The sequence below is a fragment of the Podarcis gaigeae genome (genome assembly GCF_964106915.1).
Source record: "Podarcis gaigeae genome assembly, chromosome: 16".
Lineage (NCBI taxonomy): Eukaryota > Metazoa > Chordata > Lepidosauria > Squamata > Lacertidae > Podarcis > Podarcis gaigeae.
In genome coordinates this window covers 22,425,086-22,438,795 of record NC_139693.1, presented here as the reverse complement: position 1 = coordinate 22,438,795, position 13,710 = coordinate 22,425,086, and the positions used below count along the sequence as shown (strand labels likewise).

General features: G+C 45.5%; 1 protein-coding gene across 4 annotated transcripts in view; it reads right to left on the bottom strand.

Moving 5' to 3' along the window:
• Positions 1–862: 862 nt before the first annotated feature.
• HSPB8 (heat shock protein family B (small) member 8) overlaps positions 863–13,710 on the bottom strand; it is a 30,236-nt gene continuing 17,388 nt past the window's right edge. For all 4 annotated transcript variants that reach the window (XM_083717759.1, XM_083717761.1, XM_083717760.1 and 1 more), the window contains exons 3-4: positions 7,304–7,367; positions 863–3,887 (exon numbers count right to left, since the gene is read on the bottom strand). In XM_083717759.1, coding sequence (XP_083573885.1) covers positions 3,728–3,887; positions 7,304–7,367 — 224 coding nt within the window. In that variant the 3' untranslated portion in view covers positions 863–3,727. The remainder of the gene's footprint in view (positions 3,888–7,303; positions 7,368–13,710) is intronic.

Here is a 13,710-nt window from a genome sequence, read left to right as displayed (position 1 = left end):
TATAAATTAGGAATCTTCATAAATGCGATTGCTCACGTTTCCTGAAGAAGGCGGCTTGGCAATTTAAACAGCTGCGGAAAGAAATAAGCAAATACTTTCTCCCCCACATTTCCCTCTCCACTCTGGAACTGTAACACAATGGGGCACCTGTTTGATTGTTGCCTGTTGGTCAGAGGCATTGCAGTCTGTTCAACAGGAGTGGATATGGCTAGGAAACGTATGGGAGAGAGCACTTTCAGAGCATCCAACATGACATGGGGAGAGGTGATAAGGCAGGTCAAACATGCCCGTCTTGATACAATTTGGCTTCCTTTATTAATCTGTCAATAAGATCAATGCCCCCACCCTAGCCACTCACAGTCACCTATGGAGGGGCTTCAGAACAGGTAAATATTATGTTTATTTGTACAATGTCATACATATGTGCCAAAAAAGATAAAACTTCTGCTTATGTGCCTTCCTATATACATAGAAACGTAAGGCTATCATCACACTGCAGTTCACATGGCCATCAATAGGTGGCTCCACCTACTGCACTGAATGGCAGGCAAGTGAGTGAACAAGCAGCATGGAGGGCAGCCAGCCCAGAAGAGTTGTTTAATGGAGGGGTTGAGGTGCTTCAGAGAGCAGTTTGGCAAACCGCTCTTTAAAGCACCTACCCCCTCCTTTAAAAAGGGAATAGGGCTGGGGGTGAGCTGTGAGGGGATAGCCGAGGGCGAGGTGTAAAAAGAGATGTATTGGGTCAGGTATAAAGCCCAGTTGTTCTGGATTACCATCAGCCTTAGCCAGCCATGGATGAAACTAGTGGACCAATCTGAAAACCTCCGAGTTAGGATGTAGCAGATATACATATACACACAACTAAAAACTTCAGTTTGGGTTTATTGTTCAATAAAAGCACAAGTCTTATTTGGAAAAAAAGGACATTGCTCCAAACAAGGGCATAATTTCACATGTTTAAGTATTTTCAGACTAATGACATCCTGCAGGTCTAGAACGTACCCACCCCACTCAAAAGTAGCTAATCTTGCAGTTCACATCAACTTTATGGGGAGCTGGATTGCCTTTCATTTAAAAAAGAAAGCAGGAAAAGCTTCCTAAAAGCCGAGAATACCGAACATTTAACCTATCTATTCCTACTGTCATAAATATCTCACATACACCAAAATTATATTAATGACAAACGACTTGTTGCTACATTCCACATACAGAGACAAAATGCTGGAGCATGGCTTGTAAGACCTTGATAAAACCAGGGGTCATAGAGGCAGTTGTACCCAATTAAATCTTGCAGAAAGTAGGCCCATTGAAATGAACAGAGCCAAGTTAGCCATGCTTATTCTTTTGAATGGGTCTACTCTGAGTGGGATTAACATGGCCTACAACCCCAGGCGTTAATTTGCAACTAGGGAGTGTTTCTATAAAAAGGATCAGTTGATAAGGTGTTGTTGCAATCCCGAGTTTCTGTAAGACTGGCTTGGCCTGGCCTGTCCCAACGCAAGGACAGCCCTTGAGAGAACAAGAAGCAATCATGAGAACCTGGCAGGGAACTGGATAAAGACCAGAGCACTGAGGACTCCGTGTCTCTCAAGGACCAAGGCATTCTCAGTCTTAATCAGTAGTTAGACATCGACACTCCAGGAAGACTCGTAAACTTTGATGGATTACGGCAACCCAGAGGGACAACTTTAGTGCAAAATCAGGGGTGGGTGTGTTGGTGAACCTCCCAGGAGCAGCCCATGGTTCAAAGGGCCCAAGAACAGCACTCAATTGCAGCGAATAGCTCAGAATGGGACACGGAGGAGAGCCAAGTTTTCTGACACAGTGTGAGCTGTCTGGTAGCTTCCAGAGCATCACAGTGAACAGGGCATGGGATTCAGTCACATCCTTGCAAATTCAGGTGATGCCAATAAAAAGAGGATTCTAAACCCACTTCTAAACCAAACCAAACCAACGGATGTTTTTGCAGGAAGGAAAGTGATGGGGAAAGGAACAGGGAAAGTGGGTAGAACAGCTGCTTGAATCAGCATTGTTTGCCTGGCAAACAGATCAGAATGGATACTCAATGAATGACGGATGTTGTATAACCTCCACACAAGCTTTGTGCAAATAAAAAGGAGGATGGATACTCAATAAACGGGCTGTCTGAGAGTGATTTCTGACCCCACACTTTTGTGTGATTTCTTCCAGGCAAGGGGACTACATCTGATCTTAATATACGAGCCATAGGAAGGATGCCCTGGACCCTGAGCAATCTTTGGGAACACAAGCCAGAAGCTTTCAAGTAGGGAGAAAGACCTCAGTTAACTGTGGCACCAGGAAGAATGTGCAGCTTAACTGAGCAGAGGTGGGAAGGCATTTAACTGCTGGAGTAAAGGCACCTGGACTTAGACCAGTCCTGCCTTCAACATACTGAGTCAGACCTATTGGTTTATCGTGCTCAGTATTTTCCACACTGAGTGGCAGCTGAGTCCAGGGTTTCAAGCACAGAATCTCTCTCAGTCCTACATGGGGGTGCCAAAGGGGGATTGAACCTGCATGCAAAGTGAAGGCTAGATGGCAAATGAGCCCGTATACCTCTGCCCTGCTCCCCCCTCCAGGGAAGGACCAATGACTGCCATAGCCCTGCCCTCTTCAAGCTGAAGTTTAATTGAGCCTATTGCCTCCTCAACCTCTGGAACACCTGGACAGCCTTGGGAAGTTCATGGGCTGATGTGGTAGAGATTCAGGGAAGGTTGGGCATCACCTGGGGGAAGCTAAGAAGGTCTCAGCACCTGAGAAAGGGCCCACTCCCACCACCCCCTCTAGCCAGTGTGACAACCTGAGCGAGCGCTTGCAAGCTGGGTCAGTGGGAGCCACCATTTTAGTGCCCCCAACACATCCCAGCTGCTAGGAATTGTGGGAAATTGGAGCTCACCCAGGCTGCAAACGATCTGAACTGCCCTTCAGATGCCAAACAGATAAATAACCACACAACTTTCCGAAGACATCTGAAGGCAGCCCTGTATCAGGATGTTTTTAATGTGTGATGTTTTACTGTGTTTTTATTATGCTGGAAGCCGCCCACAGTGCAGCTGGGGCAATTATTTATTATATAACCACTACAGTTTTAGAAGCTGACCGCCACCTCTCACCTTCCTCTGAGAAGCCTCCCAGAGGTTGCGTCCCAGATGGTGACAGGACTTCTGGAATGAGTCCCTCTGGCACGCAGGTGGGGAGCCTCAGGTCCCGGGCCAATTCTGGCCCTCCGAACCTCTCTCTATGTGGCCTTTGTGGCTGTCCCCGGGACAATGCCCCTCATTGTCTCTGTTTTGCATTCTCCTTGAGTGCTTTTCACTGGTTGAAAAGTGCCCTTGAACCTCGATAATGCTGTTTTGCTTGGCTAGATGGAGGGAGTGGTGTTTGCATGCCTGTGTGTGCAGAAACTATCTGGCCACACAAGGGTAAAATTAGCATTTCTTGCCCCGCCTACCACTGACATGTGGCTGCCTAGAGGGGCATGCCTTACTCGTGGCAAGGACCTGGGTCATGTGATTTTAAAAGGCCACTGATACGAAAGCCACACACTGATCTGATTGGAATACTGGGAGGAAGCAGCAGAATGTTTTGAGGAGGAAAATGATCTTTATAAGAAAAAAAATGTACAACATCAAGTGGCAAATGCATGTAGGGAGAGAAACAGGGGGTGGGGGTGAAGGGAGCTGGGAACTTCTAGATGGGCCATCCTTCAGGCACAAGTCGCTTCTTGGTTCTCCAGAGGTATTTCATTACCATAGCTGCCATCTCCGTACTGGATGTAAGGAGGTATCTGAGGAGCCTCAATAATCAGCAGCCCCTCTGGTGACAAGGATGCGAAAACTGTGACAGGATCCACCTCTCCAGGAAGCCTAGGGAGGGAACATAATGATTCACAAATAACACACACATTATCATTCAGCCGAGACACTGAGATCCATCTCTGAGGGACTTCTGGTGGTTCCCTCACTGCGAGAAGTGATGTCACTGGGAACTAAGTAACAGGGCCTTCTCAGTAGTGGCACCTGCCCTGTGGAATGCCCTCTCACCAGACGTCAAACAGATAAGCAATCTGAAGGCAGCATATAAATTCTAATAATTTTCTTCATCATATATTGTATGTATATACTACATTTATTTCCCACCTCTTTCTCTGAGGAGCTCAAGGTGGTTAACGTGGTGGTTCTCCTCGTGGTCTAAACCCCGCAACAACCCTGTGAGGTAGGCTAGACCGGGTGAGGGATTTGAACCTTGATCTCCCTGGTCTGACATACTTACCACTAACCCACACAACTAACAATGAATGAATTAGGCATCCCTGGTAGCTAATCATTTGGCCTTAAATGTTAACTGGGTACACACCCTACATTGAAAGGACATGATTCCCCCCCCCCCACGAAAAAAAGGTCCTGGGAACTGTAGTTAAGAATTTGGGAATTGTAGCTTTGCAATTGGGTAAAAGCGACACCTCCCAGGATTCTGTGAAGGAAGCTATGTGCTTTAAACATGCTTTAAATTTGTGGTGTGTATTCATAAAGGGGGGAGAGTTTAGAAGGGAAAAGGCTTAGGAGAGGGATTATGCTCGCTTTTCTTGCTCCCCCCCTTTTTTTAAAAAGGGGTGTTGTATTGTAATACAGGCTTTGTGTTAAATCTGTGCAAATTCTTTGGCAAGCCGGTTTGGCTGGATGCCTTCCTTTAAGCTGAGTACAAGCACATCAAAGTAAACTTTGCAAGCAGGAAAGAAGCATGCCCAAATAAGGAGCTCTGGTGAAACTCCAGAGACAGGCCAACCGTGGCCTAGTTGGGTTCTCAGTGAGATGGTAAACCTGGAGAAGACTCTTCTACCCTTTGTGACTTGCAGTCCCCTGCTGCTATTTTTTTCTTAATGGCAGAGAAAGTTCCGGAGCATGACTCATCGCTTAAAAGTAAACAATGAGGGCCCGAGAGCATGATGAGGCATAGATTCTAAAATAGACATCAAGAAGCAACTTTGCAGATCAACTCCAGGACTGAGCTCAAAGCCCTACCTGAACCATCCACTGAAAGTAGTATGATACAACTTTAAGCAATCTAGGCTTCCCCCAAAGGCTCCTGGGAAATCCACATAGCTCAGTATTGTCTACATGGAAGCCTCTTCTGCACCGTACATTTAAAGTGGTATCATACCACTTCAAACAGCCACAGCTTCCCCCCAAAGAATCGGATGGTCATTTATACCTCTGGCACCCCCCTGCTGCTGCCCTCTGGCTTCTTAGCACCCCAAGGTAACCCCCACTGCCCAGAGGGCAGTGCCACCTGCTTTGGGAAGCACTGCCCCACAGCGTGGAGCTCTGGCCAAATGGCACCCTGTCCTGTGAGGGGTGGGGAATGGCCAAGGATTTCCATGAATGTGCAGAACGCCCCTACTCCAGTGTTTTGAGGGGTCTGTCCTCCTCCTCCCCTCTCCCAATTAACCTCTGTCTCCAGACAGCCTGGGGGCTCCTCAAAATGCCTATCAGCTCAGAGCATCAGCACAAGATAGCCATGAGAGTGACCACGCTGCTGTCAGCCGGGAGGAAAGGTCAACATTGCTCCAGCCTTACTGGCACCTAGAGAGCCCTGTATCATCTTTACAGGAAAAGGTTCCAGGAGCCCGATGGGCAGAGGTCAAAGAGTCAGTGAGCAAGTGAGGAGAGGCTTTCAATCTGCTTGCCTGGTGAGCTGATTCTGTAATAAAATCCCGCCAAGCGGGGAATGGGAAAGCCTGAATGTCGGTTCAAGGCAGGGAGCCCATATTCTTGAAATCCAGAGCAGCCTGGCCTCCGCAGCATACGATGCATTCAGCATCCCTAACAGCTGACCCTGATCAAACTAGTGTTCAGAGAAGTTAACCTAAAGGCAACCATTTACTGTATTTATTTTTTCTGTTAAAAACAGGTTTCCAGTAATTTAGTGCCCTTCAGATGTTCTGGAGCATGCTGGCTGGCTGAGGTTGTCAGGTCAGGATCATCCCAGACCATGAGATTTCAGGGCCCAAACCTGACACCTACTCATAGCTGTCAACTTTTCCCTTTTCTTGTGAGGAATCCTATTCAGAATAAGGGAATTTCCCTTTAAAAAAGGGAAATGTTGACATCTATGGACCTACTGACAGTCTCTGGTGATGTCACGGTGACAGGCCCTGGTGATTCTTCCTCTACAATCTCTCCCACCGCTGATCTCTGGAGACAGAGGTTAATTGGGAGAGGGGAGGAGGAGGAAAGTCTATGTAATCATTTGTAGCTTGCTTCTGCCATGCTTAAGCTTGCAAGTCGCACTCATAGTAGTTTGCTCCTGCTTTGAAGACATTCCCAGCAGGAGATTCAAGCCCTCTCTGCCACCTGGAGGGGGCCAGGAAAAACATGGAGACTCCAGGTCAGCCCTGGAGGTTTGGCAACCCTACAGATGGGAGTTGTAACCCCAAACTTCTGGATTTGGAGTTTGCTCAGGGTCGGGGAACTCGTGGCTAAGTTGTTGTTGAACTCCAGCTCCCATCAGCCCCAATCAGCATGACCCACCACCGTTTTAATTTGCCCAAAATTGAATGCCCTGTCCTATAGATCTATGAAATCTAGGTGCCCAGTGAGGAGGGAGGTAAGTGGTAGCATAGTTGGGTCATGAGGAACCCTTCTGAGATGCTGGAGACCTTGGCTCACTGACCTGGCTGATCAGTGGCACTGGACCCAGGCAAGAGATATACTGGGTACTTTCCCCGGACATATTTAGAAGCTCCTTGGTAAGGTAAGGTAAAGGACCCCAGGACAGTAAATTCCAGTCAAAGGTGACTTTGAGGTGTGGCACTCATCTCACTTTCAGGCCAAGGGAGCCGGCGTTTGTCCACAGACAGCTTTCCGGGTCATGTGGCCAGCATGACTAAACTGCTTCTGGCGCAATGGAACACCGTGACGGAGCACACAGAAACACTGTTTACCTTCCCTCCATAGTGGTACCTATTTATCTACTTGCACTGGCATGCTTTCGAACTGCTAGGTTGGCAGGAGCTGGGACAGAGCAACGGGAGCTCACCTCGTCCTGCGGATTCAAACCGCTGACCTTCTGATTGGGAAGCCCAAGAGGCTCAGTGTTTCCCAACCTTGGGTCTCCAGCTGCTGTTGGACTACAATTCCCATCATCCCTGACCATTGGTCTTGCTAGCAAGGGATGATGGGAGTTGTAGTCCAAAAACAGCTGGAGACCCAAGGTTGGGAAACACTGGTTTAGACCACAGGGCCATCCATTTCCCTGGGAAATGAAGCTGTGAAATACTTACTGGATTTTCTTGGTAAAGTTTTTGGATACAATTCCACCTTCCACCTGTTGTTCTTCATGTTTACCTGCAAAGAACAGAGGGGTTTTTTTGGTGTACAAATTCCACAGCACAACAAATTTCCATCAAGCTTGCCACACATTCTGGTTTGTTAACTCAGCTGGTTATTATAATTTCATGTTGCGGGGGGGGGGGGGGGCGTTAAAGCAGCAGCTCTCAAACACTGCCCCCCATCCCAAGCAGACCATCTGAAAATTGTAGGGGAGTCTCAGTGGGCTACTTGATCTTTCATATAGCACCAGCGTCATTTTCAAATCTAGCATGGAATTATCAAAATCGCAGTCCGCAGAGGAGGGCCACTTACTTAGTATGTTTTAAGAAACAATTAGCAATTACACCAGCTCCATCTGCACTATACATTTAAAGCTGTACCGTCCCACTTTAAACAGTCACAGTTTCTTCTCAAAGAATCATGGGAACTGTAGTTTGTTAAGGGTGCTGGGAATTGTAGCTCTCTAAATTCCCAGGATTTTTTTGGTGTGGTGTGTTCTTTAAATGTATGGTGCATATGCAGCCTCTCTCGATCTCACCTCATGTTGAGTGAGGACATTTTTTTTTACTGTTGCCTTCTAAATAATGTTATGACTTTACACAATTTCAGCTCTGTGGGGTTTCATTCCTCTGCCCTTAGTTTTTAAACATTGATTTGTCCCTGTAAAGTTTCTTTCCCTCTGTTTTCTGTCATGGCTTTTTAAAAGAGCGATTTGTTAAACTACAATGAAGGCATTTTGCTGTTGCAATATTGTTTAATCCATATATATATATATGGATATATAAGAACCTATATATATAGGAACCTATATATATAAGAACCTACGAAAGCATATATATATATATATATATATATATATATATATATATATATTGTAAACTGCTTTCAGGTTTTACAACGAATCTTGAGAAACAAACAAACAAAAATAAACTGCCCAGAGAGCTTGGGTTATAGGGTGGCCTATGATTGTATAAATAAAATAAATAGTGGGATAATATGGGGCATAAATAGCATGGGATGCTAGCTGAACTCCTCTGCCCTGAAGCAAGGCAGGATTATTTATTATTTTAACTACTAAATGTTGATCCCATTTCTTCCAAAGGAGCCCAGGGTGACAAACAGTGAAATATAAACTCTCTCTCTCTCTCTGTGTGATATCATATATCTATATAATATATAAAAAAGCCAAATATTCTCAAACTAAATTAATGGTTTTTTTGTTCGTTAGTTTTTATTAATTTTTCAAAACTGTCAACAAATTAACCTCAAATTACCGTATTTTTCCATGTATAAGGACACCCCTGTGTATAAGACGCTCCCTATTTTTTGGGACTCAAAATTTAAAAAATGCACTATGCACTATCCGTTATTTTAAACTTGAAAAATTTAGGAAAAAATATAGTCGTATACACGGAAAAATACAGTAATTCAAATTTAAAAGCTGACTTCCCACCCTTATCCCACAATGTTTCCATTCTCTCCCCCCCGCCCGTTTTTTTCTTGCTGTATTATATAACATAAAAAGGTAAAGGACCCCTGACAGTTAAGTTCAGTGGCAGATGACTCTGGGGTTGCAGCGCACATCCTGGGGGCAACATCACCTTTCCCCACTTGTGATTCCAAATGACAGGGTACCCTGCCTCTGACAGTGAAGGTAGAACACAGCCATCATGGTTAGGTAAAGGTAGAGGGACCCCTGACCATTAGGTCCAGTCATGGCTGACTCTGGGGTTGTGGCGCTCATCTCGCTTTATTGGCCGAGGATGCTGGCATACAGCTTCCGGGTCATGTGGCCAGCATGACTAAGCTGCTTCTGGCAAACAGCACACAGAAACGGCGTTTACCTTCCCGCCGGAGCAGTACCTATTTATCTATTTGCACTTTTTAGTGTGCTTTTGAACTCCTAGGTTGGCAGGAACTGGGACCGAACAACGGGAGCTCACCCCGTCGTGGGATTCGAACCGCCAACCTTCTGATTTGCAAGCCCAAGAGGCTCAGTGGTTTAGACCACAACGCCACCCATGCCCCATTATATCGTATGCTTTTACTGAATTTGGAACTAAATTAATGATTTCATAGTTTTCAGAAACAATGGATTTCAGGAGAAAGTTTATCTCCCTATCTCAGCACTAGAACTCAAGAGTCATCTGACGAAGCTGAATGAGGGAAGATTCAGGACTGGCAGAAAGAAGGATTTAGTCACACAGCGCATAGTTAAAACTATGAGAGGCACGGATGGCTGCCGAATTGGGTGCATTTAAAGGAGGATTAGACAAATTCCTAGAGGATGCAGTTATTGATGACTGCTAACCATGATGCTGTGGGTTAAACCACAGAGCCTAGGTGATGTTGCCCCCAGGATCTGCTTGTGGGTTTCCAAACAGGCATCTGTCTGGCCACTGTGAGAACAGGATGGACCTTTGGCCTGATCCAACGAGATTTTTATTACGCTCAGACACCAAATGTGTGGCTGGACAGGAATGTTTTAAAACTCTACCTACAGGTTAATAATAAGGGAAGAGAGATGCAGGTCTTTGCCAGCCAGGGCAGCACCCAGCAGTGATTTAAAAACATGCTGTGCTCCAGTTACTGCGGGCGTTACTGATATGCTGTTCAGCTGCTGCGTCTATTTTTGACCTGGCCAATCCTTGTACCTGGATTGTTTTCTCTTAGCTACTGAATGGCAGCGAGATACCAAGGTGGGGTGGTATATCTCTGTATTAAATACATATACAGTGGTACCTTGGTTCCCAAACGGCTTAGCTGTCAGACAAATCAGTTCCTGAACGCCACAAACCCGGAAGTAAGTGTTCCGGTTTGCGAATGTTTTTAGGAAGCTGAACGTCGGACGCGGCTTCTGCTTGAGTGCCGGAAGCTCCTACAGCCAATTGGAAGCCGTGCCTTGGTTTTCGAATGTTTCAGGAGTCGAATGGACTCCTGGAACGGATTAAGTTTGAGAACTAAGGTACCACTGTATAAAGAAAAGGTTGTAGCCAACTGAATTTTACTATGAGTAGAACTATTGAGATTAATGGACCTAAATTGGTCATGTTAATTAATGTCAATGAGTCTACAATGAGTACGATTAGCACTAGACACAACCAAGTACAGTGGTACCTTGGGTTACATACGCTTCAGGTTACAGACTCTGCTAACCCAGAAATGGTACCTCGGGTTAAGAATTTTGCTTCAGGATGAGAACAGAAATTGGGCTCCGGCGGCGCGGCAGTAGCAGGAGGCCCCATTAGCTAAAGTGGTGCTTCATGTTAAGAACAGTTTCAGGTTAAGAACGGACCTCCAGAACGAATTCAGTACTTAACCCGAGGTACCACTGTATCTTTATATTTGCTCCATGTTTTGCTTCTGATCACATTTCACTAGTGAGCAACTCTAACTTGAAGCCATGAATCCGGTTGCAGCCTTTGTGCTAAGCATAGGATTGGAGGATAGGTTCGTGGCTACTAGCCAATGAGATACTTCTCCATGAATTGGTCCAAAAGTCTTTTAACAAATCCAAGTTCCTGTGGGAGCGAGTTCTGTAGTTCAACTATGTACTGTACAAAGAAGCCATTTCTTCTGTCTTTCAGCGCCTGCTAAACACATTCTTGTTTAGACAAGCCTATCCAGATTCCTAGAAACGCTGGCATGGATTTTATCTTTCTGTAAACCACTTTGAGGTGCTTTTTAAACCCAACAATCAAGCAATGATTTTATAAATATGTCCTGAATCTTCCAGCATTCAGCTTTGTTGGATTCCCCTGGGTTTCAGTGTTATCAGAGAGGGAGAAAAACTTTTCTGTATGCCGTGCTTCGTTTTCTACATGAGGCTCCAGCATCGCCAGGAACAGCTGCTGTCTGAGGCACGGCCATAAAAACGCTCAGAAAATCTCTATGGAATGAAATTCCCTGGCAAGAGTCTACCCACAGACTGCCCTCATGGCAGACAGGTTGTCTCTGCCGTCATTCCCAACAGCTTCTGGGTGAACTAGCAAGAGCCTCAGCAGGAGCAAATCCACCTCAGATACGGCTCTGGAGAAACAGCTGCTGCTGCTGACATTCTCTCCCTAGGCCACATTCATACCGCACATTTAAAGCACTATGGCAACATTTTAAACATCCTCAGCTTCCCCCAAAGAATTCTGGGAGCTGTTGTCCGCTAAGGGTGCTGAGAGTTGTTAGGAGACGCCCTTTCCCCCTTGCAGAGCTACAATTCCCAGAGTGGTTTATCAACAACAATTTGGATCTATGAAACACAAAGTAGGATACATGTAACAAGATGTGATGTTTTGATGGTGCGTGGTGGGGGTTGGTTGATGATTGTAAATTTCAATAAAAATCATATTAAAAAACAACAACAACAATTTGTTATTTATATGCTGCCCATCTGACTGGGTTGCCCCAGCCATTCCTCCTTCCTGGGCAACTCTGGGAATTATAGTTCCGGGAAGGGAATAAGGGTCTCTTGACAACTCTCAGCACCCTGAGCAGACGGCAACTCCCAGAATTCTTTGGGGGGGGGGAGCAGTGAAAGTGGTATCATAGCGCTTTAAATGTACAGTGTGAAAATGGCCTCAGTACATTCAGCATGGATTTCAGTCACCACACAGAACATCTGTATTTATTCTAGGCAGGCCGGATCCCTGACCAGCCCTGTGATTATCCATGAACCACCTGTTGATGTGCAGAATAATGTAGGGAGAGAGAGACAGAGATTGCCATCCATCAACAACCTTATTAAAACTGTTTGCACACTATACTTTAAAGGACATTCAAAACACATTCCTTTCCTCAGGGAATGACAGGCACTGTAGTTCCACCCCTCACAGAGTTAAAATTCCCAGCAACCCTTAAACTGCCCAGAATTCTTTGAGGGAACGGATGCGCTTCAAGTGCGTTTTTAAAGTATAGTTTGTACACAGCAGGTCTCCCAGATGGCTGCTATTTGCGGCTGAGATTCAAGGCTCATCCATACTGTCGTTCAATGTTGATAGCCAGTTTCCTGTACCTCTGCGTATTCTCCGCTGTCTGTATGACATTTCTCCTCTAAATCACTGTCTTTACACACCTTCGCCTCCTTCAATCTGGATTTTTTTTAATACCCTCTTCTCCTTTTTGGAGAAGGGTATCTCTTCTCCTTTTTGGAGTGCCCCTGGTATGAGGAAATCCAAACTGGGAGAAGGGTGTACGATGGCCGCGATTTGTAGGAGAACACCATATGGTCATTACGATGGTCATAAAATAGCTGGCTTTGTCTAACCTCCCTGAAAACCAATCACGATGAATGCTCATAAAGAGATTGTCTGGAAGTGACCTAAGGGATGCCCCCAACATGAAAATAAATGCAGGAATACTTCGACCCCAGATATCTCTTGCCTTGAGTGGGCATCTGTGTGCTGTCATAGCACATGGCATCGCATGGGGATGGTGAATGCATGTGCAGTGTTACACACATTCCAGTGCCAAACTGACTAGACCAGCTTTTCCCAGCCAATGACTAGTGGTGGGTGCTAACACAGAAGCAGGCTTTTTCACTGGAGACACCTGCTGAAATATGAGAGGCCCCATCACTATTGGCATTCCGCTGGCTCCTGAAGGCACACCTGTTTAGGGAAGTGTTCCCCTGAGCTGAACTTGTGATTTTATCATTGTAACTGTTTTCTTGTCTTTTCTTTTTTAAAAGTGTATTAACTGTCATGCTTCCAAATTGTTTTGTTGTCTGTTTTAACTGAGGATGCTTTAACGTGATTGTGCATGGGTGTGTGCGTTTAAATTATAGATTGGCTTCATATTTGCAAACCACTTAGAACAAGTCATTTTGTCATATAAGAGGCATCAATCTAATCACCATCATCTGATGCCTTTCATATTGTTTTGGACCACAACTTGCCTCAGCCCCAGCTAATATGATCTAGTGTATAATTTACATGCACTGTGGATGGGGGAATCTTAGAACTGGTTCAGACATGCACGTTGAAGACTAAACCAGGGGTCTGCAACCTTTAAGACAAATAGAGCCACTTGGACCCGTTTCCGAAGAAAAAAAATCTGGGAGCCGCAAAACTCGTCATTATAAAAATAACTTTTTTGTCACTTTTTTATTATTTCTTTGTTTGACCCCTCAGAATTACTCCTCCTCATAGAAATAAACATTAAATTAACAAGTTACCTTTTTTTGTGTGTGTGTTCTTCACTCCCCTTCAAAACAGTGACCAGCCTACATGCCCCTTACAATGTAGCGGGCGGGAAGATGACGTCGGGACGGTGCGTGACTAACGCACGCACCGCCCCCATGCGACATCACAGCCAGTACAGTGCCCGCCACAGTGGGGAGTTTCGGGGCGCATAATGCACCTCCTCC